General features: G+C 39.9%; 1 protein-coding gene and 1 pseudogene across 7 annotated transcripts in view; both read right to left on the bottom strand.

Moving 5' to 3' along the window:
* Positions 1-10,191, bottom strand: part of LOC309665236 (glycerol-3-phosphate phosphatase pseudogene) — a 40,115-nt pseudogene extending 29,924 nt beyond the window's left edge. The window contains exon 1 of the transcript in view: positions 10,131-10,191. The product of the transcript in view is annotated as a glycerol-3-phosphate phosphatase pseudogene (transcript). The remainder of the gene's footprint in view (positions 1-10,130) is intronic.
* A 1,599-nt stretch (positions 10,192-11,790) lies between these two features.
* The window catches only part of CDCA2 (cell division cycle associated 2), a 52,895-nt gene continuing 39,202 nt past the window's right edge, over positions 11,791-25,483 (bottom strand). For all 6 annotated transcript variants that reach the window (XM_082468851.1, XM_082468854.1, XM_082468852.1 and 3 more), the window contains exons 14-15: positions 18,909-19,080; positions 11,791-16,448 (exon numbers count right to left, since the gene is read on the bottom strand). In XM_082468851.1, the coding sequence (XP_082324977.1) occupies positions 15,241-16,448; positions 18,909-19,080 (1,380 nt within the window). In that variant the 3' untranslated portion in view covers positions 11,791-15,240. The remainder of the gene's footprint in view (positions 16,449-18,908; positions 19,081-25,483) is intronic.

The following is a 25,483-nucleotide window of genomic DNA, read 5'->3' as shown; positions in this document are numbered from 1 at the left end:
AAGTTGTTTTGTGTTCTTAGGAAATATACACTGAAGAATTTAGGGGTAAAGAGACATCATATCTGCAACTTTACACTTGATCTTAGCCAAAAGGCCGAGAAGCGATATATCTGCAACTTTAATTATGTGTTGCAGAAAAAAAATTTATATATATATATATAATTTATCTATCTACATAGATATGCCTATATCGATGTATCTCTATGGAGAGAAAGCAAGTAAAATAAAATGCCAACATTAGGGGAATCTTAATGAAGTTATTTGTACTATTGCTGTAGCTTTTCTGTAAGTCTGAAATTAGGTCAAATCAAAAGTAACACGTGGGACTTTGGTGGTGCAGTGGTTAAGTCTCCATGCTCCCAATGCAGGGGGCCCAGGTTCGATCCCTGGTCAGGGAACTAGATCCCACATGCGTGCCGCAACTAAGAGTTCACATGCCACAACTAAGGAGTCAGCAAGCCACAACTAAGACCTGGCGCAACCAAATAAATAAACAAATAAATATTTTTTAAAAAGTAACACATAATGTTATCTTGTTGAATCCCAAACACTCAACAGTAACTTTACACACATTATCACTGCCTAATTCAATACCACCTCACACAATTGTAAGAGACAAATACTACTATTATTCTCATTTTACAGACGTGGCAACTGAGAGAGGTTCAGAGAGGTGAAGTAATTTAGCCAACAATGCAGTAATTGGGACACCAAGTTTCTTTTTTTAAAAAAATTTTTTTTTTAATTTATTTATTTATGGCTGTGTTGGGTCTTCATTTCTGTGCGAGGGCTTTCTCTAGTTGTGGCAAGTGGGGGCCACTCTTCATCGCGGTGCGCAGGCCTTTCACTGTCGTGGCCTCTCTTATTGCGGAGCACAGGCTCCAGATGCGCAGGCTCAGTAGTTGTGGCTCACGGGCCTAGTTGCTCCGCGGCATGTGGGATCTTCCCAGACCAGGGCTCGAACCCGTGTCTCCTGCATTAGCAGGCAGATTCTCAACCCCTGCGCCACCAGGGAAGCCCGGGACACCAAGTTTCAAACTCAAGCCTAACTTCAGATTCTTTGCTCTTGACTCACAGTCGTCCCACTGGCTACGGGCATCAAAAGAACTAAGCAATTGATTGGGACTGACATATACACACTATTCTGTATAAAATAGATAACAAATAAGGACCTACAGTATAGCACAGGGAACTCTACTCAATACTCTGTAATGGCCTATATGGGGAAAGAATCTTAAAAAGAGTGGATATATATATATATGTATAACTGATTTACTTTGCTGTACACCTGAAATCAGCACGTTAGTTAGTTTTACTGGAGTATAGTATAGTAACTATACTCCAATAAAAGTTAAAAATTAAAAAAAAAAAGAACTAAGCAAAGCTGACAAAAGGATTAGGAAGCAGAGAGTTTTAAATGCTTGGGATTCATGTGTACCCAGGTCTAGGGGCTGCTTGAGGCAGTGGGTCAAAAGAGGCACTGTCTTCAGGTAAAATGCTGACCTCAAAATGGGATAAGATTCTTGTCACCTGCATTTTTAGAAAGCTCCTTGACCAGTTTAAAGGGGATCACACTTCGAGCAATACCAGCATGATTGCCTGAGACTCCTTATCCAGCCCCTCCCCCTGAGTGTCTATCCCAAGGGTGTAGAATGCATTTGGGTCATGGGCTTTTCCGATAGAAACAATGGTCACAGCACCTAATGCAGGTATATTACAGCATCGCACAGCTCCCTCATCCCCTCAGCAAGCATTTATTAAATAAGTTCTGTGTCCAGCAATGAGCTGGTTGGTGGTGCTGTTACACAATAAAATGGAGAGGGAAGAGACAGAGGCCCTGTGATCAGAAGACCTGGTCGTAACCTTGCCTTTAGAAGCTGTGTGACCTCAGGCAAGTTACTCCAGCTCCCAGGCTGTCAGTTTCCTCACCTGCAAAGTGAGAAGTTTGGAAAAACAGTCCCTGACTTTTTTTGTCTTTTATCTCCATCATTTTGTGATTTTATACAATTGCTTTATACAATTGTATATCAAAAGTCTTCCAAATTACAAGTGCCAAATAACATACCCCCAAATTTCATAATTGACATTTTACAGCGTCCATGTCTGTGGCATAGAAACATGTTACAGGTAAAATGGGGTCATCATGACATATAAGATACATCTTTTAGGGAACCCCCTGGTGGTCCAGTGGTTAGGACTTGGCACTTTCATTGCCGAGGGCCCAGGTCCAATCCCTGGTCGGGGAACAAAGATCCCTAAAGCCGCGCGGCACGGCCCAAAACAATGACAACAACAATGTTATATTTTTAAAAAGACCAATTCCCAGTGCTTTTTGCAGAAGCTATTGGGGAGAGTGGGGAAAGTTTCCCCACATTTAGAGGCTAACTTCTTTAGAAGGGAGCTCCCATTCTCACCCCGAAATTTGTTGGTACCACTGTCTGAGCTAGAACCAGGAGCTGGCGGGACCCCTTAACTTCACCCAGCCTCTCAACGCTAGCACACCAACTAAATTTATGCTTGACTTTCTGGTAATTAATTATCATTTAATAAACATTTCTTTTGGCTCACAGAGGACCTGTGCCAGTTCTACCTCCTGGACCTCCAGACAGAAATGGCAACAGCCGACCACAGCTCAGATGGATTTCTTCCCGGGCTTGAGGTGCCTGTCAAGACGGAGAGGTGCCTAGCTCGAAATGTCCCCAGAATTAGATTTAGGATGGACAAAAAACCCCTGATGGAGACTCTGCTCTTTTGCCAGACTCCCGTGAGAAGATTCTGGTAAGCTTCCCCAGTCCTTGGCTAACGTGTACACCTGACCCCTCGCCGCGAAACCGCAGGTGGATACATTTTGGGTGGTGAAAATACCCATGTATTTGATTTCCATGGATAGGAAAACAATAGAGCAAGACTAACAGTTTTGAATCGGATGATATAAAATGTAGGCAAAAGCGAGTGCGCTCAGTACAGGATGGCACCACCCGTCACCGCACTGGTCACACATACGCCCCCATAATTTGTTAGAAATCCAAACTAGGAGGGAGGAGTGTGGTAGGTTGTACTGCGCTGGAGATTTACATACTGATGGGACTGATTTCCTTCTGGAGACAAGCAGGACGAGGCGACAGGCTAAGGACGTTGAAACAAGACTAGAAGTGGGGAGATGCCCCCCCAAAATGGAGCAAAGGAGCCGTTGTGTCTGGAATCAGGAGGTAGAGGGCCGTAGCTCTCCATCAAGGGCATTTCTGAGAACAGTGGCAAGTCTCGCACAGAAAAAAATCCTCATCTTCCCTGCATAATTTTATTTTCCTCTTTCCACAACCCCCAAATCTTTGCCTCTCTAGTTACAGCATTTTCATCAAAGGAAAATGGACTTTTAGAGTAGGACAGTCTCCTGATTCCAGCTCTACCATGTACCAGCTATCTGTCCTTTTTTTTTTTTTAATATTTATTTATTTATTTGGCTGTGCCGGGTCTTTAGTTGCAGCATGTGGGCTCTTAGTTGAGGATGCGGGATCTAGTACCCTGACCAGGGATCAAACCCGGGCCGCCTGCATTGGGATCTTGGAGTCTTAACCACTGGACCATCAGGGAAGTCCCCCAACTATCTGATCTTGAACGAGTCACATTACCTCTTAAAGGCTCAGCTTCCTTGTCTGTAATATGGGCATAATAATGAGATCACATAAAATGAGGGCACATGGGAAAACGCCTACTACCGTGATTACACTGTAGATAAATGGTACCTGAGAAAGGAAAAGGGCTTCTGTCACAAAGTGCAGAAGGATGCTGGTCTGTGAAAACAAGAGGCACCACATCTGTATTATCTGATTTTTCATAGCAGCGATACGTAAAGTAGGTAACACTAATATTCTTACTTGACAGACAAGGTAGCTGAGAATCACAGAGACTTTAATTGTTGTTCTAAGCACTTTAGTTTTTTAAACTTTTTATTTTAAAATCATAATAGAGTCACAAGCAATTGCAAAAATAGTAGAGGTGTCCTGGTCCCTTTCACCCAACTTCCCCCATGCTCGCATTTGACTGACAGTCCGACAGAGGCTGCTGCCATTTCCCGAGATGCTCACCTCAGAAGTAGAGCTGAACCCTCTGAAGCTGACAGTCGGGGGCATGATTGGGGCCACTGGAGGGCTTTTCTTGGGATAAGGAATAAGGGACTCGGTTTCAGTGCCCTGGGGAGACTGTACTCATCCTCTGATGGGAGATTTATGAGATGAGACAATAATTGAGGCTCGCTGACGTGGTTAGAACACTTCTGCCTCAGAAATGGAAACTGGCCCTGCCAATCCAGTTGTCAGTAATCCTGCCAGTGGAGACTGCCAACTCACTCCATGGCCCTCTACTAGGTTAACTAGGCCCTGGATACCAACCAGCTGGGCATTGGGTGAGGAAACCTTTGCTATTTTATTACCAATTCCTCCGGTTCATTAGTCCTTCCATCCACTCTGCTCACCCTTCCAAGTTTGAAGTGTGAATCCAGCCAACGTATATACTGCCAACGTATATACTGCCGGTTCCACCAGCCCCTTCTCTACTCCAACGTGCGAACTTGGAAAAGAAAATAGCTCCCACGTTTCTTACTGCGCTCTTTATTGGGTGGGAGTTATTTCATCAATCGCTAACATCCTGCTCCAAGAACGGGTTCCCAGGAAAGAGGAAACTTGATGCTTTTCTTCAGCGCACACATTGCTTACAGGGGCCACTCTCTCCTCAGGACAGACCGTGGTGATGTCTCGCAAATACTCCACAAGTGTGGCTGCTCTGTCGGCCACGATACTCCAAAGGCCAAAAAACCCTCATGGAAAATTAACCACATCGAGCAGTTCCCCCCCAACCCGCCTGCCCCCACTCCCACGGCCCATGGGGAGGCCACACTTGTCCACACTGAACGGGGACACCCTTCTGCAGTGGCTGCATCCTAACCTGGTCTGGGGTCTGGGGGCAGCTCGTGAAGCTGAGGAAGTCTGGGTAATGGTAAAAACAAAGAATACTTGTATTCCTTACAAAAATAAAGGAGAAATGTTCTCTCTGACCCCCAGCAAAACAAAAATCTTTGCTGCAGAAAAGCGCCCTGCTCAGCTGCAATAAGGTGAAAGGTTAAATGTGGACAGAGTAGTCATATATAAGCAGTTTCTTAGTTTTCTGGTGGGAATACTTAACAACCTAAGTATGCTTCCCCAGGAGGTAATCTATTATATTTTGTCCAATTTCTTCCTCCAAAAACTGAATCAATTCATGATGTAATGCCCAGGGGAGAACAATCTTCTGGAAACTGAGTATCTTTCTGGGGACAAGGTTGAGGAAAACATCTTAATATTGTTACAGCTTTGGCCTGGCGGTAACAGCTCTTTGCTTGTGGCGATGGCAGGACAAGAACCAGGAAGGCAGCAAAATGTCAAAGGACACACGCCTCCGAACTGTTTGGGATTTGCCTAGAATTGTTTTCCTCTCTTGAAGAAATACAGGCTATAAATCCGTTTGGACATTTACAGGACAGCTGCAGGACCCTGGGCACGCACTTCAGGGCCTGAGTTGAGAACGCTGCTTGTTCAAAGTGTTGGCATCTAAATGTAGATGTTGTCCTGATTTCTAGCTTAAGAAGTATTTCTTCTGACTTCTTTCCTGCTCCCAAACCTCTCTCCCCCAAAAAATTAAATTAGAGAAGAAAGGGTAAATCAACACTCATCATTCACTTCGTTTTAAGGAAATAGAGGCAACTTCTATTTGTGAGAGGTTCTGGATGACTTCAAAACCCCAAGTAGCTATTGACTTTAAGGGCTCCTCCAACTAAACTTTTACAAGAACAGCCAACAAACACCCATATGGCCCGGCCTTCTTAGGCACCTCGGTGCTGGAGGGTAGATGGGGGCAGCTGAAGCAAGTGAAATAAACATAAGGCCCCCAGTCTCTTCCAGGCTTTATCGTTGCTGGCTGCCAAGCAGAGAAAATCACTTCCCTCCTGTTCATCTTATTTATAAGATAGAAATAATAGTATGTCTTGCTCTGTATGAGATATATGAGATATACATGACAGAGACATGAAAATACATGACAATAACATAGAAGGGTGTTTTGTATGTTTTCCTATCGTGCGGATTGCCAAGACAAACAAAACAAAAAATTGGAGGGTCTGGGACTTCCCTGGTGGCGCAGTGGTTAAGAATCCGCCTGCCAATTCAGGGGACATGGGTTCAAGCCCTGGTCCGGGAAGATCCCACATGCCGCAGAGCAAAGAAGCCCCTGCGTCACAACTACTGAGCCTGCGCTCTAGAGCCCGCGAGCCACAACTACTGACCTGTGTGCCACAACTACTGAAGCCCGCGCGCCTAGAGCCCATGCTCCACAACAAGAGAATCCACTGCAATGAGAAGCCCGCGCATCGCAATGAAGAGTAGCCCCCGCTCACCGCAACTAGAGAAAGCCCGCGCACAGCAACGAAGACCCAACACAGCCAAAAATAAATAAATAAATAAATAAATTTAAAAAGGACAAAAAAATTGGAGGGTCCAAGGCTAGATTAAGGGTTATGAGTATAGGTAGGTGGGCCCGGGTTAGCTATTTAAAGGAAAGTTGGGCTGTTGTTTGTCTCTATCTGAGGGGAAAGGCAGCCTCACTGGGAATTGAGAGACTCTAATTGGTTTGGGGAAGGTACGTTAGTTTTAAATCTGAAAATAAATTTATTTAGGTAAAAAAAGGAACCCTTCAGCACTCGCACAGGGTTAAAAAAAAAAAAGGGAAGAATTTAGATAAACCAGAGGGTCCAATAATTCCTACCCTACCCAATGCAAGAAACTCATGCATCTACCACATTTAAGTTTAAATACTAAGAAACTGGAAAACAGCATCTAAAATTGAAAAAATAAGAGCCGGCTTTTTTCCAAGAAGTTTGTTTCCACCCCCATCTCCCCCGCCCTTCTTGAACCTCACATTCACGTTTGCCCCTCGACAGCCTGAGAGCCATGGACCTCAGCAACACCCACCTACCCGCTCACGGAGGTCTTCCTATTTCTCACCATCCAGACAGACTGCAAAAAACTAAGCATCTACTCCTTAAAATGATTTATACGTCCAGGACACGCCAGTCATTCTAGTTGATAGGAGTATAATTGGACCTTGCAACGCTTGGGAAGTAGAAATCTTTGCGGTAATGTGCAATGTTTCTAACTAAAATGCAAGATGCAGGCAGTGTTGTATCTGTAGTGTTTACTATATGAAAGGTTAACAGCCAATGCAATGATCCAGTGGCTCATTTCCGTTCACACGGATGTCTGATATTGTTCAACAGAGCGGTCCATGAAAGTTAGAATTTTTTATTTCGAAAGGAGGACCTAAAATGTGGATTGAAGTCTGTTCTACCGTTCTGAGAGGCAGATTGCCTGGCTTAACAATTTACGTTTTCAGTATTTCTCAAGTAAGGCACAAACCAAGAGCCTGTTGGTCGTAGGTGACCATAAATTTAAAGTTATTAGTGTGACTAGTAAAAAATATATTTTGCCCGGGTCATGAAGCACAATGGCGCATTGCAACATGAATTATCTTGATTGTGCAGTGATCCTCCCCACAGATCCAAAGGGTGGGAATACGTAACAACCTGGATGGCGGTGGCTGGAGCCAGTCAACAGTGTTGCAGGCATCGTCATAAAGGAGTCGTTGGTTAACACTAGAGTGGGTGCTTTGGGGGCCGGAGAAGGCTGCCATCAAGGGAGTTTTATGGCATATTTGCTGGGTCTGATATTCCTAGAATTCTCAGGTTCTTAGTGGCCTTTCTAAATGTTTAAATACTTAAATTCAAGCATTTATCACTCTTCAGGAACTTCTGTAGAATTTATTTACATTAGGAGTTATTATTATTGAAGAGTTCATTTTAAAAATATTAGCCAAAAAAAGTAGTCCATTTAAAAGTATTACCACAAATGCAATTCTTTAAGACAAATATCTAACGTTTCAGAACAAATGCCACCTGCAAGCTGTAAATATGTGTATTAATTTTTCCCCACAGTATTTGCTTTGGCTGTGACCTCTCCTCACATTCAGTTGAACAAGGGCTAAAAATTGTCAAACCAAATTCTCGTTTGAGAGCTGAGCTCTAACTACTGCCAGTTTGAGAGAAACACACATCCAGGTTTAGGGAATATGTTTTGTTTGTTTTGGCTGTGACATAGGGCAGAACAGTTTCCATCCCATTCGAATGCATTCAAGAGAGTTTGAAATATTGCACAATAAAAGTCATTCATTATATCTGTCTCCTTTCCCTTCCAAAAACAAAAATGGCTGCCCAGTTCCAAGTCTACACAGGGGGCAGGAAGAAGGGGGTCACAGGGTCACTGGAAATCACCCAAGACTAACACCAGGTTTTTCAGGTTTGAGTTAGGGAATCCTTCTGAAATCTTCATTCCCCATGTACACTTCAAATAAGAAAAGACTAGTCACATTGGATTATTGCTTTGTTATGAACAATTGGAAAATGGACACATTGTACGTGTTCTCACATTAGGCATAGCAACATCCAAGAGCCTGGCAGCCAAACTAAACTTACTTGAACTGAAAAATCTTTTTACTCACTTTCTCTAGGAAGTTTCAGCTGTTTGACACCAAATTTATACTCAAAAAAAAAAAAAAAAATTTATTTCACTGTTTGGACCATACATCTGAAAGGACCTAGTTTTGCAAACGTCTCATGCTCCTTAGCAGTTACTTGATGTGTCTAAATAGAGAAAAAATTGACATTTACTTTGTGTTTACCAGCAAGCATCCAGGACATCAGAACACTAGAAATGCAGTTTGTTTTTAAATGTCAAAAGTAAAGATGCCACTAACAGATCACTACACTTGACAGGACAAGACACTGCCAAAGTGAATTTTTTTTTAAAAAGCAAATTTTAAGTGAGTGAATAAAGCTGTGAGAATAAAGAAACTATTAGATGTAAATGGATGTTAACTGTTATCTTTACATTTTGGAGCTTAAAAAACTCACATGCAAATAGAGTTAGAAACTTGGAACTCAGAACAAAATGATAAAATCTGAATTTTCTTGAATTACATCTAAAACCCAAAAGCCAGCTGTTTGCTCCCAGCAGGCTACTTGTATCATAGAGAAGTCAATTAAACCATTTAGTCAGACAACACTGTGCCATGGACAAATGAGAAAAGGGAAGATTTAAGAAGGCTGCTTTCAAACTGGTCATTGGAAATTTTGGAACTCCCAACCTACTCCTTAGAAAATGCAAACTTGTATTTGTTTTTTAATGTGCATGCTCATTTATTTTTCCTTTTCATATAAGTGATATAATGCTTAAAGTATCAAAAAATAGAAGCAGTTCCAAAAAAATACTTGCTTCCCAATATCTTAAAATTTTCCAAAAACCCTTCTAATAAATCTTAAAATTAAGGTCATAGCCAGGCTAAGTATGATCTTGGTTGAAGATGTGGGACAAAAATATGTATCACGAGAATAGCAGTAATTACTTATCTTCTCACTAAAGCTATTAGGTTATTTGTAGTTCGTATCACGATTTCATAACAGAAAAGCATCAAAGAATGCACAGAATTGAACACACCAGTGAAAAATCATACAAACTTGAAATTGTTAGGCCACAGTACAACGAGTCCTTCTAGAGCCAAGTCAAGGCTCTAAAAATAATCTTCAAATAAATCTAAGACCAAGAAAAAAAAATGCACTATCTTTTTGCATGTGCAATTATTTATCGTAATTTAACTTCATCCCCTAATGTCTGCTCACTTGATCTAAGAATCTAAGTCCAGAGTCAACCTTTCAGACATACTACAAAGAAATCTGGTAGCACAAAAGATAGAAATGCAGAAGGATTTAAGGAGAGAGATTTCTTTAAAACTTTGTTATGGACAATTCACAATCTCTAGTTTTGAATCCATGCTTCATCCGGATGTATTCATAGGTTAGAATATAATGGGAAGAAAAATACTTAAAAATGTGTATGAGATGAAGCCAACTTAACACTGCCTAGTCTCAGTAAATAATAAGGAAAAGACATTTGGAATAGAATGTTGCTTTGGGATCCCCATTTCTCTAAAACTCCTATAAGTGAACTTTGTTCAAGCATCACTTCTTCCAGAAAGAAACAAAACAAACTTACCTGATCTGAAGTTGGTGCCACCTTGAGGGCGGACCGGTCCAGGGCATTCCTTTGTAATCATACCCTGTATTGTAATTCTGTACTCCCCGCCCCCCCCAACCCTTTAGAGAAAATTGAGCATCTTTAAGGCAGTGATCACATTTAGAAATTAATGCCTGGCACATGTACTAACGAATCTACGATCTGCTCACCTGGGATGACCTGGTGCAGGGAAGTTTTCCTATGTTAAGAAATAATTCCCAAATGCTAAGGCTACTTTCCAAGTAAGGATAGCGACAATTTTTATACTAAACCAAACTATAATAAAAATCTTAATTTATGAGAAGAATTGAATCAGACTTATTAGACAATTTAATTTTTAGCAAACAACTTTGAACCTTATTTTAATTCAACTCATTTCATTTTCTTACTGGTATATATTACACAGTGGTCAAGAGGAGAATTCTTTCTCAATGACTAAATCTTAGCGTCTCAGGGTGACGATTTTAAATCATGAACTGTAGCAAACCCTTTTATATGAGAAGATTGGGCTGAGTGTATAGGTACCCCAAGAAAGTTGGTTTCCTTCCCATATTTCTGATAGCTTATTATTACTGACTTTTTTGCCCTAAATGATAATGCATGTCTGGGTGTAATTGTAGGCTCCACATAGAATTGGTTGGTCAATCTTTTGCTTCTACTGGCCTCCTCCTTCACAAAAAGAACTTTAAACAAAAACTATGACACAGATTCACAGTAAAGGGGAAGACAAGCTTTCTTAGAGTAATCAAGATGGTGCGATGCTGGTTTAAGAACAGACATAGAGATCAATAGAACAGAATCAAGTCCAGAAATAGACCTACACATATAAGGTCAACTGATTTCAACAGAGGTGCCACTGTAATTCAATAAGGAATGCACAATCTTTTCAACAAATGGTGCTGAATGACTTCCACTAAAAAACCCAAAACAACTTCATCTCATACATTGTACAAAACTTAACTCAAAGTGGATCTAACACCTGAGAGCTAAAACTCTAAAACTTCTAGAAGAAATTTAGGCGAAAATCTTTGTACCCTAGAGTTAGTCAAAGATTTCTTAGGACAGAAAAGTATGATCCATTTTTTAAAAAATGGATAAATTAGACTACATCAAAATTAAAATCTGCTTTTCAAAAGACACTCTAAGAAAAAACACAAGCCACAGACTGGGAAAAAATATTTGCAAGATACATATCCAATAAAGGACTATATCCAAATATACACAGAACTCTTTCATCTCAAAAACAAGACAACAATATCAACAAAAGGAAACATAGGCAAGAGGTTTAAATGGACGCTTCAATAAAGAGGATGTAAGAATGGCAAATAAGCACAGGAAAAAGATGTTCAACTTCATTAGTCATTAGGGAAATACACACCAAAATCACAATGAGATACCACTGCACACCTACTAGAATGCCTACGAGGAACAAGGCTGACAACACCTTGTGATGATGAAATCGTGGAGCAACTGAAACAATATGTTGCAGGTGAGGATACAAACCGGTGCAGCTGCTATGGAAAAGCTTGGCAGTGTCTTCAAAACTTAAACATACCCCAGCCATACGTCCCAGGAATCCCCCTTCTAGGTATTTACCCAAGATAAAGGAAAACATGTGTCTATAAAAAAGATCCATATGTGAATGTTTATAGCAGCTTTATTTATAATAGCCCAAAAATAGAAACAACCCAAATATCCATCAATTGGTGAATGGATAAACTGGTGATACATCCATAAAATGGAATACTACTTAGCAACAAACAGGAACCAATTACTTATACGACATGGATGAACCTCAAAAGCATTATGCGAAGTTTAAAAAGGCAGACACAAAAGGATACCCACTGTATGATCCCATTTATATGACATTCTGGAAAAGGCAAGACTATAAGCATAGAACTCAGATGAGTGATTGTGAGGGGCTGGGGTTGGGGGAGAGGGACTGACTGCAAATAGGCAGGAGGAAACTTCTTTCGGGGTGATGGCGGGGGGGCGGTCATGGTTACATGACGGCGTGAATTTGCCAAAATTCAAACTGCTAGGCTTAAAAGGGTAAACTTTACTGTAGGTGAATGACACCTCAATAAACCTGACTTTAAAAAGGAAAAGGAAAACAAGAGCTCTTTCAATACAAAGCACAAATCAGGCATTATTAAGTATTTCCTCCTTGTTATGCCAGGTCTACAGCTGAAGTCTGGGCGTTGGGGGGTGGAGGCAATCAGTGAGAGAAAATGGAAGCAACGTGTTTGCCAGGTCAGATCCAGAGAAAAGAACCGAATAACCATTTAATTTTAATTTCAAGGAATTTATCTTACATCGTCACGCAAGCCCAGTGTGGCATAATTTTCAATTACAAAAAACTGGAGGCAACTAGCGTCCTTCAGTAGGGAGATGGCTAAATACATTATAGATATCCAAAGTATATCATTCTATGCAGGGGTTAAAAAGACTGCAATGGCACCAGGGCTCTCCAGAATGGTATTATGTTGAATAAAAATTTTAACTTGCAAAATGGAACATAGAGCGATCCCATTAGAAAACAACAAAACCTATGTTTACACAGGCAAAGGGTCTGGAAGAGGTTTGCCTGCTGTTACTGGTGCTGACACCTAGGAAGATGGGGAGAGAAAGGCGTAGCTGCAGGATGCTTGCATTAGGTGGGGGGAAGACACTTTTTCATTATGCACAGTTCTCTACTTCTTTCAGTAGACACATATGACTTTTGTAATAAAAATGAGTGAAAATAACAGTTAAGGGGAAGCACCCGTAGCAACAGTGAAGAGCTGCCCTGGGTTAAGGTAGTGCACACAGGACGAGAACTTCAGATGTCATGCTGCCATCTTCTGGAACAAGCAAGAATCTATGGGAGCAGGAAAAGATAAACGTAGAAGCCATTCTAAGGCAAAATGTCAAGGGTTACTGCGGTAGAAAAGATAAGGCAAATTTTTGACTTAGCCATTAATGAAAAGAAACAGTTAAAAACACACAAGCATGATGACATACAGAAATCATTAACTTTTCACAAATTTTATGATACAAATGAGATGGTGGATACAATACCTCCAAGTTGTTTTGATTTCTCAAGACTTCTTTTTAGGAAAACAGCCCACTTGTTATTTACAGATAGCAACAAAATATTCATAGTGTAATATTTTAAAAGGAATAGAACTTGTAAAGTGTTTATCTTTCTCACTGCAGATGCTTGAAAATGAGAACATTTTTACATTTGAAAAACCAAGCCAAAAAAATCACAACCAAAAAAATCACAGACCAAAATGTCTCCTTCATCCTCACTAGCACTTTTTGGGAAATAAAACAAAGCACGTGAAATTCTGAAAAAAATTCAAATACAATTGAGATCATATACCATACAGTAAAAATGGTAGAAAATAACAGTAATTTTAACCTTCCTATGAACAAAGAACACAAAATTTTTAAAAAACAAAACCCTCTAACGTTGTATGTTTCTGAAAGTTTTTTTTTTTTTTTATTGACCAAAACCAAAAAGCTTCATAAGAAGTTTTTTTTTTTTTGGTTTGTTTTCAGTGGTAGACATTTGCCAACCATACCAAACTATAAATGGGGGGAAAAGCCCATAAATAATTTACGTGTAAAGATAAAAGAATTTTTGAAACAATCCACCCTTTAGCAGGAGAAATTGGGGATCACTTTGAGTGTTAATGTAAAATACATTAGTCTTTAGCAGCAGGAGTTCCAGACCTATTGGTGCCAAGAAGGTAACAAATAGTCTCTATCTAAGGCAGGGGAAATGGGCGCCCAGCAGGAGCTTTCTTCCCTGTTGTGCTATTTATAGAGAGCCCTATTTGTTAACATGTTTCTATCACAGGAGTAGGAGAGTTTAATGATTTAAAGGATTTCAAAGACAATTGTTTAATGCTGCAATGATTTACTTGCATTCACAAATTCTAAAAATATAGCAATTTAGATTTTCAAACTGCTGCCACCAAAATTGTGATAGGATATATTGCTGAAGCTTAACTGTACAAACCAAAACAAGTACTGGTTCTTGGTATGGTGAAATAAAAAGTCAGAAAGGCTGGAAAATGCCATGTTAAAAAAGAAATCAGCAACCTGCCACCATGCTTCATGTTAGTAAACCAATTTTTTAGGGCCTTTTAAGTGAGTTTCTGGATTTTTTTTTTTTTTAAATGGAAAACCATGAATTCAATCCCAAATTACCTGTGACTAATCTGAATGATCTGGGAGATGAGTCTTCAACTAGACTGCTTATAGTTTCACCAAAAACCAAACCCGTACTTCCTACCCCCCCAAAGCATACAAGAGTGTTGTTTGAAGGTCAAAATGCTTCCATGTTAGTTATTTCTAAATTATATATTCACTTTATAATGACAGATTTGCAATATTCTGGTTATTGAAAGAATTTTCCAAAATCCCATGTTTAAGATTTGATTTTAATCTATTAAAATAAAATTTTTATTTGAGACAAAGTAAATTATTAAAGCTTCTCTTAACTTTAACCCAAAGGGAAAAAACCAAATTTTATCATTCCCATCTTTCCTAATTGTTAAAATTTTTAACCAGTTTTTTTGGGGCAGCCTTTTAAAATAAAAACATACCTCACCCCACTTTCTTTAACAGTTTCAACCTTATGTTACCTTCAATTTTCATAAAGTTACATTAATTCTATCAATTTGTTAAAGAACAAAACAAAACGCTCTTCTCATCCAGATATAACAAGTCAACTCTAAAAGATGCTTTTTTTACAACAGAAACTCTAAACCTTCAGTGGTAAATATGTCCTAACATGAAATAAAACTTAAGAGACATGCTGTTAGGTCTAAAAGCAATCCTTTTTAACAGAATACCAATAAAGCATTTATCATTTGGGGGGAGAACATGTTTAATACAATGCTTTCAGTTTGAAAGATGGAGAAATTCACTTATTTCTACTTCAAAGTAGGTTCTACTCAAATAATTTTATTTGAAACTTTTAAAATACTGAGGTTTCACAAAGGATGGGAACTGGGATGAAAGAATCTTCCAGGCATGAATGGCTGGTTACCTTCTCTCTTGCCAAAACGTTCTGCAGGGAATGTCAGTTACTGCTTTAGTTCGCTGATACTTCCGATTCTCTCGAAGTCACTTGGAGAGCTTCCTTCTGGTTGAGAAAGGTTGTTCTTTTGTAGCCTCTCGACTGGGTGGTATTTTTAGGATCTGCAAGTGTAGATGTACAAAAGCTCTTCCTTCTCTTCGCAGGTAAACTGGCAGCAGCAGCAGCAAAGCCCTCACTGCTTTCTTCACCTGATGTGGAGGGCAGCACACAAGGTTCTTGCCTGGAGGACCCGTTCTCAAATCTTCTGCTGTCAAAGGTACCTATTGTTCTCCTCTTGGTTCTTTGGGAAATGCCAGAAGCGGGAGGCAATGGAAGTGAAATCCACACAAGCCCTTCTTCACTTTCCAAACCTTTTTGTAGCCTTGTGCTGCGTCTTACTTTGGTTTCACTCTTTGTTCCCTGAAAGGTTTGCTCAATGGAGTCAGATAAGTCTTTATACAGTTGGGAATTTTCTAAACTAATTTCTACAGGGCTGCTCACACTGTAGGAAAGTTTGGGATTCTCGGTTTTTTCCAAATGTAAACTTTGCCCATCAGAACAAGCCACGGACTGTCTTCTGTATTTCCTTTCTCTGTAACTCACACCACGACTACCTGCTATGGAGTTTCTTCCCAAATCCTCACCTTGACTTTTACTTTCTTTCATGTGGTCAACTAAGACATCTTCTGAACAATCACATTCTTTTTGTGTGTCGGGCATTAAATGCTTGGTCTGCAGTTTTCCTTCTGGGACAACTAAGAAGTCATCCTGGTTTTCACATTTGATGTTTATATCTTCTGAGATTTTAAAGATTTGAAAAAGGTTTTCCATATTTTGACCAGCAGCAGAAAGTTCTTGGGACTGCAGGGTAAAATCAGGTTTTGGATTGTCTGATACAATGGGTGTTTCAGTCACAGAAGGACAAGAAATATGGCTGTTTTCATTCTCAGTTCCAGTTTTTAGTTCGTTTTCACTTTCCAACATAATTGCTGCTTTTGGAATATTTTTGTTTTCATTAGTTTCTATAGTACTTGTATTTGAACCTTGCTCAAAAGTAGCATTAATAAGTGACGAGGAACTTTTCACGTCAGAGTTGCAGAATTCAGACACATCGTATTTATTAAAGCCTCGAATCATCTGCCAATCCTCTGGGTTCTGGGGCAAAATGTTATTTCTCTTTGGAAGCTTCACTTCTTCAAGTTCACCATTTGAGTTGAAATCATCTATGGGCATGTAAGTAAGTTTAAATCGAATTAAAAAGTAAGAGTGTAAATAAACTTTCACAAATCAAACAGGTGTCAAACTGTATTCTGTGTGTCAAGCTTTCAAAACAATCGCAAGACCTACAAATGCTACCCTGTACTTGTCCCCATCTGTCATTGTTCTTTCTCTTTCAGTTCTTCCTCACCCCACAGGTTAAGAAAATATGTACTTAATGCATGAATTAATAAAGCATATAACCTGAGACCATGGAAATGAGAACTGTATCTGAAACTGCTTCCTCTATTCTAATGTGCTTCCCATTCTACAAGGTCAATTAGCATGAGGCAGACACACTTCCTATCTCCCGAAAAATGAATTACTGAAAATCGGCAACATCATGCTTCTGAAACTTTTCCATCAATGTTCCCCCTTGAAATAGAAGAGAGAAAACTTGGAATTCTGGGGGATTTGAGGACTTAGCTAAAAGGGTACTTCTGAAGACACTCAAGTCTTATGCCCTGTGTTTAAAAAATTAACATTAAACTGCACCAAACTCTCAAATAGAGCCCCTGTTGTTTCAATATTCTAGAAATCTCTCCCCTTCCATGCCAATCTCTGAATATAATTCACCCTCTAGGAAGACACGCCATGTGGGCCCTGCCATGTGTTTCTGGCACACAGTGTCACATCACAGGTGAAAAACACATCATCAAGGTTTTAAAGTCACATAACACAGCCTAAGTGAATCTAGGCTTTATGAGTTCTAAATCTCAGTACTATTAGAAGCCATCTCTCTGGTTATCTCACATAATAAAGTTTTTAATTGGTCAAAGGAGTATAAAAAATGTTTTAAACAAAATAAAAACTGAAAGATAAAACATAAGCTGAGCCAAAAATCTACAAAAAACGTTTCAGTGTGAAAAGGTATATATACATCCGGGATTTGGGTACTTACAATCATGTCACAGAAAGCTAGAGATTAACATAGGGCAGGAGCCCCTTGGTATCAACCAACCAATATGTCAACTGGGCTCTTTATACAACTTTAAAAATGGATATTCGTGTATTTTTCATGAAATTAACATACTAGAAAAGGAAGGTAGGGGAAAGGGATGGAGGGAGGAAGAGAGAGAGAAATAGAGAGGAAAGAAGGGAGAGAGAGAGAGAATGGCTTTAGACCCTCATAGCAGATGAAACCATTGGTTACTGATAAAAAATGCTTCATGTATTTTTGAAAAGAAATTCTCTAATAAGACGCAAGATGGAAAATATACACTAACAGTCATTGTTCAAGTATCTTTGGAAAAAAGGAAACTGTTACGAACTACGGATATAACGAAAATAAGTCTCAAGGGAAAGGCAACTTGCAGGGAAGGGAGGTGGACAGATCGTTATAAACCAGGTGGTAAAGGTGTAATGTGAACAAAGAGTTTTCCTTTCTGGAAAGGCAGCCAGCATGGCTAAATCCTAAAGGCTAAGCAGCATTAGGCCAGATTTAAAAGAGGTGGGGTGGCCGACGCCCTGTCCCACGATGCAGCACATAAAGAGGCTAGGGCAGGACAGCACGGCCTCTGCTGGTGCCCCGGGGCCGGAGGATTACGTGTATGTGGCGTGGTTGTGTGTTTTTTTAAACTTTTGGGCTTTCCTGAAATAACAAGTAGGCAGAGGCCAAGAGCCTATAATGGCATGTACCATATTTGTCCTTGAATCTATGATAGATCCTACATGCTATGCTGCAAATGGGACGCAGGCTATAAATATGTGGTGATTGACAAAGGCAGCTATCTTAAGAAGGATTACATACAAAATTCACACACGAAATGAACACATGCTCCAGCTTTTCGGCATGATTTAGTCAATTTAAACTCAAGCGTTACCAACCAGATACAACCCCAACCCAATTTTTATCGAATCAGGATATCAACAGACTTAATCTTCCTTTTAAACAAAATTTTCCAAGTAATCAAGTTCAATTTATAAATGTTATTTCTAGAAGATGCTTAGCAGTGCCAACTCTACTGAAACATCAGAGGGCAAGGTTTTTTTGTTTTAATTTTTTATTCTTAATTCATAGAAGATATACCTATTACTGAGCCATCACCTTGTTGACTTTTAGTGATGGATTACAACACCAAACAATTCATTTTACTTTACCGAAACACTTTAAAAAGCAAAAAGAAACAGGGTGGAAGGAAATTCTTTCCCCTAAAATTATATGTAATATTTTGTGCCTGAGTTTTTCTGGGGAGAGGATCCAGAGTGTCCAACAGGTTCTGAAAAGGGTCTAGGTGACCTGAAAGTTACAAACCACGGCTTCCTTAACTTAAAATTCTTGTGGGAATAGGAGGGAAAGTTGCTATTTTAAATTTACGCACTCTTTGCACAATGAATGGGAAGAAGGGGAAAAAAGAGAGGGAAATAGCAACAAAGAGGGAGGAGAGAAGAGATACAATACGGACGACAGGAAAAGGACAGGCTACCTGAACACATCCTCCAGATGCTTGGAACCAGCGGCATCTCAGATACCTCGGGCAGCTCAGGAATAGGGCTCAGGAGCGGCTTCTTAGACGCAATGTCTCTTTCCCCATATAAAGACTTCTGAACACTTTTTTTCTTTCCCTTTGCTTTCTTCCTTCTGCAACTTTTTAAAACCTGAGAAAATGTATTAAAACACTGTAACTAAGAAAGATGTAGCGCCATGTACAATGTTGACTCAAACTAATTTTTTACAAAAAAAACTTAAAGACTAGTTATTCCATTCAAAATTGTAGGAATCTCAGTCAGGGCTAAAGGGCTAGGTAGCTTACACAAAGTCAAATAAAATATGAAACAGAACTCAATTTACAAATTGTAGAGTAATGGTCTATATTTCCACAAAGCCTTTGCCAAAATAAGTTCTGGATAAGTGAAAAATAGGTGAGATGTTGTAGAACTGGACAGACTTAAGACATGAGGAATTTGTAACTAGGATGTGTTACGATGACTCAGGATTAGCCTAGAATGAGTTATCTATTGGAAACTATGGGAGACTGGTTTTCTGTTCCTAGATCTGGATGAAGAAACCACAGGTGTGTACATAAAATTTGAAGATAACACAAAGCTGCTTCAAACAACAGGTGATCTAATCAAGATGAAAATGACTAGGTCAAAATAAGATGGAGTTTAATAAGCACAAGTAGAAGAGGAGGGACAGAGGTCTGGTAATAACTGATGGAAAACATAGGTTTCTATAAAAATTAAAACTGTTTAATAACATCTGGAATGCAGTATTCAATTCTGACTGCACGTCAGCAACTGAGCACTCATGTTCTATGTTAAAAAAAAGTTTCATATGGAGAAGTCTTGAGGGAAACTCAAACACTGTATTGAAATAATAGGTTGTTATGAGCAAAAATGAAATATATTCAACGTCATATTGGAAAGAACCAGATTTTAGGTCAACATAAGGAACACACTGTTAACAATTATAGCTTCTGGAAAATGGCATCCATTCAAAGATTTACTGAGAAACTGCTACGTGCAGGTAATAACTTGCTAGGTATGAGATATAAAAACAAACAGGAAGTGGTCTTTAGGGAACTCTTGGTCTGATTTTAATACATACAGACCAGGACAGGCTCTACAGATTGAGAAGACGGAGACCTGGCCTACGGGAGGTTTTCAAGACAGGCTCCACAGGAAATGGAATGTCTAGGCCAAGTCTTCAACAAGTGAGAATTGTTTTGGTTGAGGATGGGAGTGGCACAGAAGGGCTTTTCAAAGGAAAGAGAATGGCATACGGAACAGGTCTAAGGGAGGTGGCACAGAGCAGAGGGGGGACTGCAATTAGCTGTACGTGGTCAGTGAACCCACAGAGAAGTGGCAGAAGAGGCCAACAAAGCAAGCAGGGCCCTTCTCTGCAATAAGTCTGAGCCTGACAGCCACGAGGGTTCACCACATGGTGATTTAGAGAGTGACATCTGAGTTTGCATTTAAGAAAGATCGTTTGGGCGACAGCACAGAAACTAATGGTGTGGAAGATATTCAAGAGCACAGAAGTGGCACAAAACTATAAGTTCCTTGAGATATCTATAGATATCCTGTAAAAACAAAACAAGAAAAAACATTCCATGGAAAAATAATTTTAGAACTGTACAAGATAAATGTTCCTCTTAGTGATTTACAATACACACTTAACGTTAAATCCTCTAAGAAGCCCTCGGTATAAATAACCTCTATATATGTTAGAAAAATGCTGGGTTAAATATTTTTCCACGAAACATTTTTTTCAGGGAACATCTGTTGACTTCCAAGAAACAGTTGGGAAAATAACAGCATGGACAATGGAAACGGAAGCAAAGAGAAAAATCTTGACTTGGGCTCCACAGATGAATTGCAAGAGAGAAACATTTGGCTTCGTGTTAGTCACCTTCGGTTCAAATCCTGACCCTGCCACTTTACGGCTGTATAATCTTAGGCAACTTACCTCACCTCTCTGTACCTCATTCTTTTCCTCTGCAAAATGGGAACCACAAAAGCACACACCACAGAAAGTTGTGGTGACTATTAAATACGCTAATATATGTGAAATGGGTAAAGTATGGCTTGATTCATGGTAAGGGCTATGTGTTAGCTATTCTTTTTCTTTTAAATTCCTTCTTACTATTTTGAGTATTGATATGGAGAAAAATATTTTTAATATTAAATTATGCTCTTAGTATTACTGTGTGACCCAGGCCCTAGTAGGTTGGTTAATATACTATGATCAATGTCATCAGGTTATAACCTCCAGAACAGTTTCTGATTCATAGCTCAGGTAAATCCCCTTTTAGCAGGATTTTGGAAACCTGTTTACATTAACTGCAAAAGCAGCTGCAACAGCGCCTGGCACTTAGTGGCTTCTCAACAAACATACATGAACAAATGAATGAATGATTGTGGAAGAAAAGGTACAGTTAAACTTCATAAAATTTGCTAACCATGATGAAAGACTAATATTATTTTTTCATGGTCATGGGCCAGGAGGAGGACACCACCCAAAAAGAAAAGAGTAAAGATGAATGCACCTGTGGTCTGTCATGAAAATATATCTAGCAACGCTTGTCTTATCCACGGGGTTTCATCTGCAAAGGCTAGAATCTTATCAAAATTTGAATTTACTCTAATACAAAAAGCCTTGCTTAGACTGTAATAAACAAGAGAAGCCACATGTGATTGGAATCCTCGGGGAGCCCCGTGATCTGGAAATAATGAGACTGGTTTATGACTTGGAGGAGACAAAGGACAACTGAAGATATTATACCTAAAAGGATTCTATTTACTCCCAAATCACCAGTATTTCTTCTCATACAGTGAAGGAGGTCATGCAACAGAAGCAAATGCTTACTTCTCGTGTTATTTGCACAACTAAGTCAAACTGTTTTCTGAGAGTAGCTTTAAAATTATTTTAAAATAATTCACGTACATGGCAACACATCAAATTGAACAGGAAACCTTCTGGTGAAAAGCAAACATTTCCCTGTCCCTGCCATTCACTTATTTAATGGTCCATTTTTAGTTCTTGTGGCTGGCTCCATCTCTCTAAATAAGGGTCTGAGATTGCTGTATTTTTTTTTTTAATATATATATAAACTTATTTATTTTTGGCTGCATTGGGTCTTCGTTGCTGCGTGCGGGCTTTCTCTAGTTGCGGCGAGCGGGGGCTACTCTTCATTGCGGTGTGCGGGCTTCTCATTGCAGTGGCTTCTCTTGTTGTGGAGCATGGGCTCTAGGCGCGCAGGCTTCAGTAGTTGTGGCTCACGGGCTCTAGAGCGCAGGCTCAGTACTTGTGGCGCACGGGCTCAGCTGCTCCGCGGCATGTGGGATCTTCCCAGACCAGGGCTCGAACCCGTGTCCCCTGCATTGGCAGGCGGATTCCCAACCAATGCGTCACCAGGGAAGCCCCAGATTGCTGTATTTTTAATGTTTAATAACGGAAAATTTCCAACACCCAAAAAATAGAGAGAATAGTATCTTGAACCCCACGTACCCAACAATTAGCTCTTATAATTACTAACACATGGAAATCGTGATTCATTTATAACCCCCTTCCCTCAGATTATTTTAAAGCAAATCCCAGACATTACATCATCTCATCTGAAGATCCTACAGTATCTCTAAGAGATAAGGACTTCTTTTTTTTTCCACCAAAAAAATGAAACATTACCTGGCATTGTATTTTACTGTTGATTTTTTTCCTCTTTTACAATGGAGTTTTATTTCTTTTCCAGCTTTGAGATATAATTGACATATAACAGCATGTAAGTTTAAGGTATACAAGGTAATGACTTGAGATATATATATATAGTGAAATGATTACTTTTTTCTTTTTATAATAATGACAAATACTAGTCAGCAATAAATGGAACTATTGATACACACAAATCTGGACAAATCCCCAGAGAATGATGCTGCGTGAAAAAAGCCAGTCCCAAAAGGTTACAGTGTGTGATTCCACTTACAAAATATTCTTGAAATGACAAAATGAAAGAAATGGAGAACAGATCAGTGGTTGCCACGGATTAAGGTGGGGGGTGACAGTGGGAAGTGGACACAGCTGCAGACCAGAAGAGATCTTTGCAGCACTGGAAATGTCCTGCATCTCGACTGTATTTTGATATTGTACTACTGTGATACTGTATAATGGTTTTACAAGATGTCACCATCGTGGGGAGCTGGGCAAAGGGTGTCTGGGATCTTTCTGATTCTTCTTGCAATAGCATGCATCTTGAAAACGATCTCAAAATAAAAATTTAGATGCAAAAAAAACGAGAGGCAGTTTTCCCTAATATTTCCTCAGAGTTCAAACTTCTCTAATTGGTCCCTAATTGTCTTTTTACAGTTGTTCAAATCAGGATCCCAACAAGGTCTCCACACATGCCATTTGGTTGATGGATTTCCTTTGATCTATGGCTCCTTTTTTGCCCCTTGCCATTTACTTGGTGAATGTTCTGAGGCACTTACCCTGTAGTAGCTGCGAAGCTCTGGATTTGGGTAACTGCAATCATGTGTGTTTTTACGTTCCTCCATCCCCTGGCATTTCCTACCCACTGGTCATTAGATCCAGGCTTGATCCGATTCAGCTTTCATGTTCGTTGGAAAGAGCATCTCATGGAAGGTTACCGACGTCCTCATTGCACCAGGAGGCTCATATTCTCTCGTGTGGTGTTATGAATGGCCAGTGCTCTCAGGTGTCCCGTCCCACCCATCCATTACCTCTGGCTCCCCAACTGGCTTCTACCTAACGTCCGACAGCTTTTGTGAACAGGTCTTTCTGATTAGTGAAAATTCTTCGATAAAGAATCTTCCCTTGTCAGTTATTTGTTTACTTGAAATAGAGCTCAAATTTTATTTTCCACTTTCCAAGAAAAACAAAAACCCTGAAAATAAAAAAGAGTTGATGCCCTAGACAGCTTCTAAGGTGGCCTTTAAGTTTTGCTGTTAGTTTTTAATTATGAGGAAATTGTGTTTTCATATTTGATGCCAGTGTTTTAATCCATTGCAATCGTTATCTCTGATGGTCACACTGTCCTATCTTTGGTCAGTGGAAGCCCCTTTGAAATGATTTTGTGTCCTTTAACGTGGCTTCCTTGCTTGCACACTGGTCCAGACCTGGGCTCATTTTCTACATTTGCTGTTGTAAATCTGAAAGCAGCCACTTCACTAAGGTAACGCTGATGCCTTTTAGTTGAAATGGTAGAGATGGTAACATAGGTACAAAGGATCCTCAGTGCTTCTATGCCTTACCAACACACAGAGCTAGAAAATTATTTTAAATGGGTAAAAGCACGTGTTCATGATATTTACAATTCAAGTTTAGCCTAGGGCTTCCCTGGTGGCACAGTGGTTGAGAATCTGCCTGCCAATGCGGGGGACACGGGTTCGAGCCCTGGTCTGGGAAGATCCCACATGCCGCGGAGCAACTAGGCCAGTGAGCCACAACTACTGAGCCTGCGCGTCTGGAGCCTGTGCTCCGCAACAAGAGAGGCCCGCGCACCGCGATGAAGAGTGGTCCCCACTTGCCACAACTAGAGAAAGCCCTCGCACAGAAACGAAGACCCAACACAGCCATAAATAAATAAATAAATAGAAATTTAAAAAAAAATTTAGCCTAACAAGGTTTTGAATTTGATTTCAATTTTATCTTGTCTCTAGTGAAGGGTCTTGATTCCTAATGACAGTAAAAAACATCCCCACAAAACCCTGCTTATTTGCTTCATTCTAGATTGAATTCTTCTATCAGTGAGTATTTCATAACTGTTTAAACTTTTTGTGCAGTTATTTTTGTCCTTAGGATACATCCCATTTGGGCTTTTCAAACTTCTGATTTGAAAAAACTCTTTATGAGGTTAAGCCACCGACTTGATTATAGTTACATGTTTCATTTTGTTTTCAATTTTTAAAAATTGAGCTAGAATTGTTCCATAGTCACGTAGAACAGTTACACAGTTCAAAGTCAAAAGTAAAACACACGTTCAAGGAAATCTAGCCTTCATTCCTTCCTGTTCCCTCCTCTGTCTCTTCTCCCGAGAGGTAACCAGGTTTTATTTTGTCTTTGGCCTATTCTCCCACCTTTTTTTTGTAGTTGTTTAAGATTATATGTATGTGTATTGATAAATACATTTTTTAAAATGCTCCTTACTTCCTTAGATAAACGGTAACGTATGAGTTTGCCATATTAGCTGCCATAACAAAACACCAGAGACTGGGTGGCTTAATATTAATTTATCTTCTCACAGTTCTGGAGGCAGTAAGTCCAAGATGGAGGTGCTGACAGGCTTGGTCTCCCCTAAGGCCTCTCCCATGCGCATACAGATGGCCACTCTCCTGTTGCCTCTTCTCCCTGTCTGTGCCCCCCGAGGCGTCACCCTTTGTGTCCAAATTTCCTCTTATAAGGACACCAATCAGATTGGATTGGGGCTAGGAACCACCTAAGGGCCTCATTTATTAACCTAATCACCTCTGAAGAGGCCCTGTCTCCAAACACAGTCACATTCTGAGATACAGGGGTGGCGGCTTCAATGTATGCATTCTGAGA

Source organism: Balaenoptera physalus, assembly GCF_965194825.1.
Source record: "Balaenoptera physalus genome assembly, chromosome: 7".
Lineage (NCBI taxonomy): Eukaryota > Metazoa > Chordata > Mammalia > Artiodactyla > Balaenopteridae > Balaenoptera > Balaenoptera physalus.
Note: the sequence above shows the minus strand (reverse complement) of the source record. Positions and strands in the feature narration are given on the sequence as shown.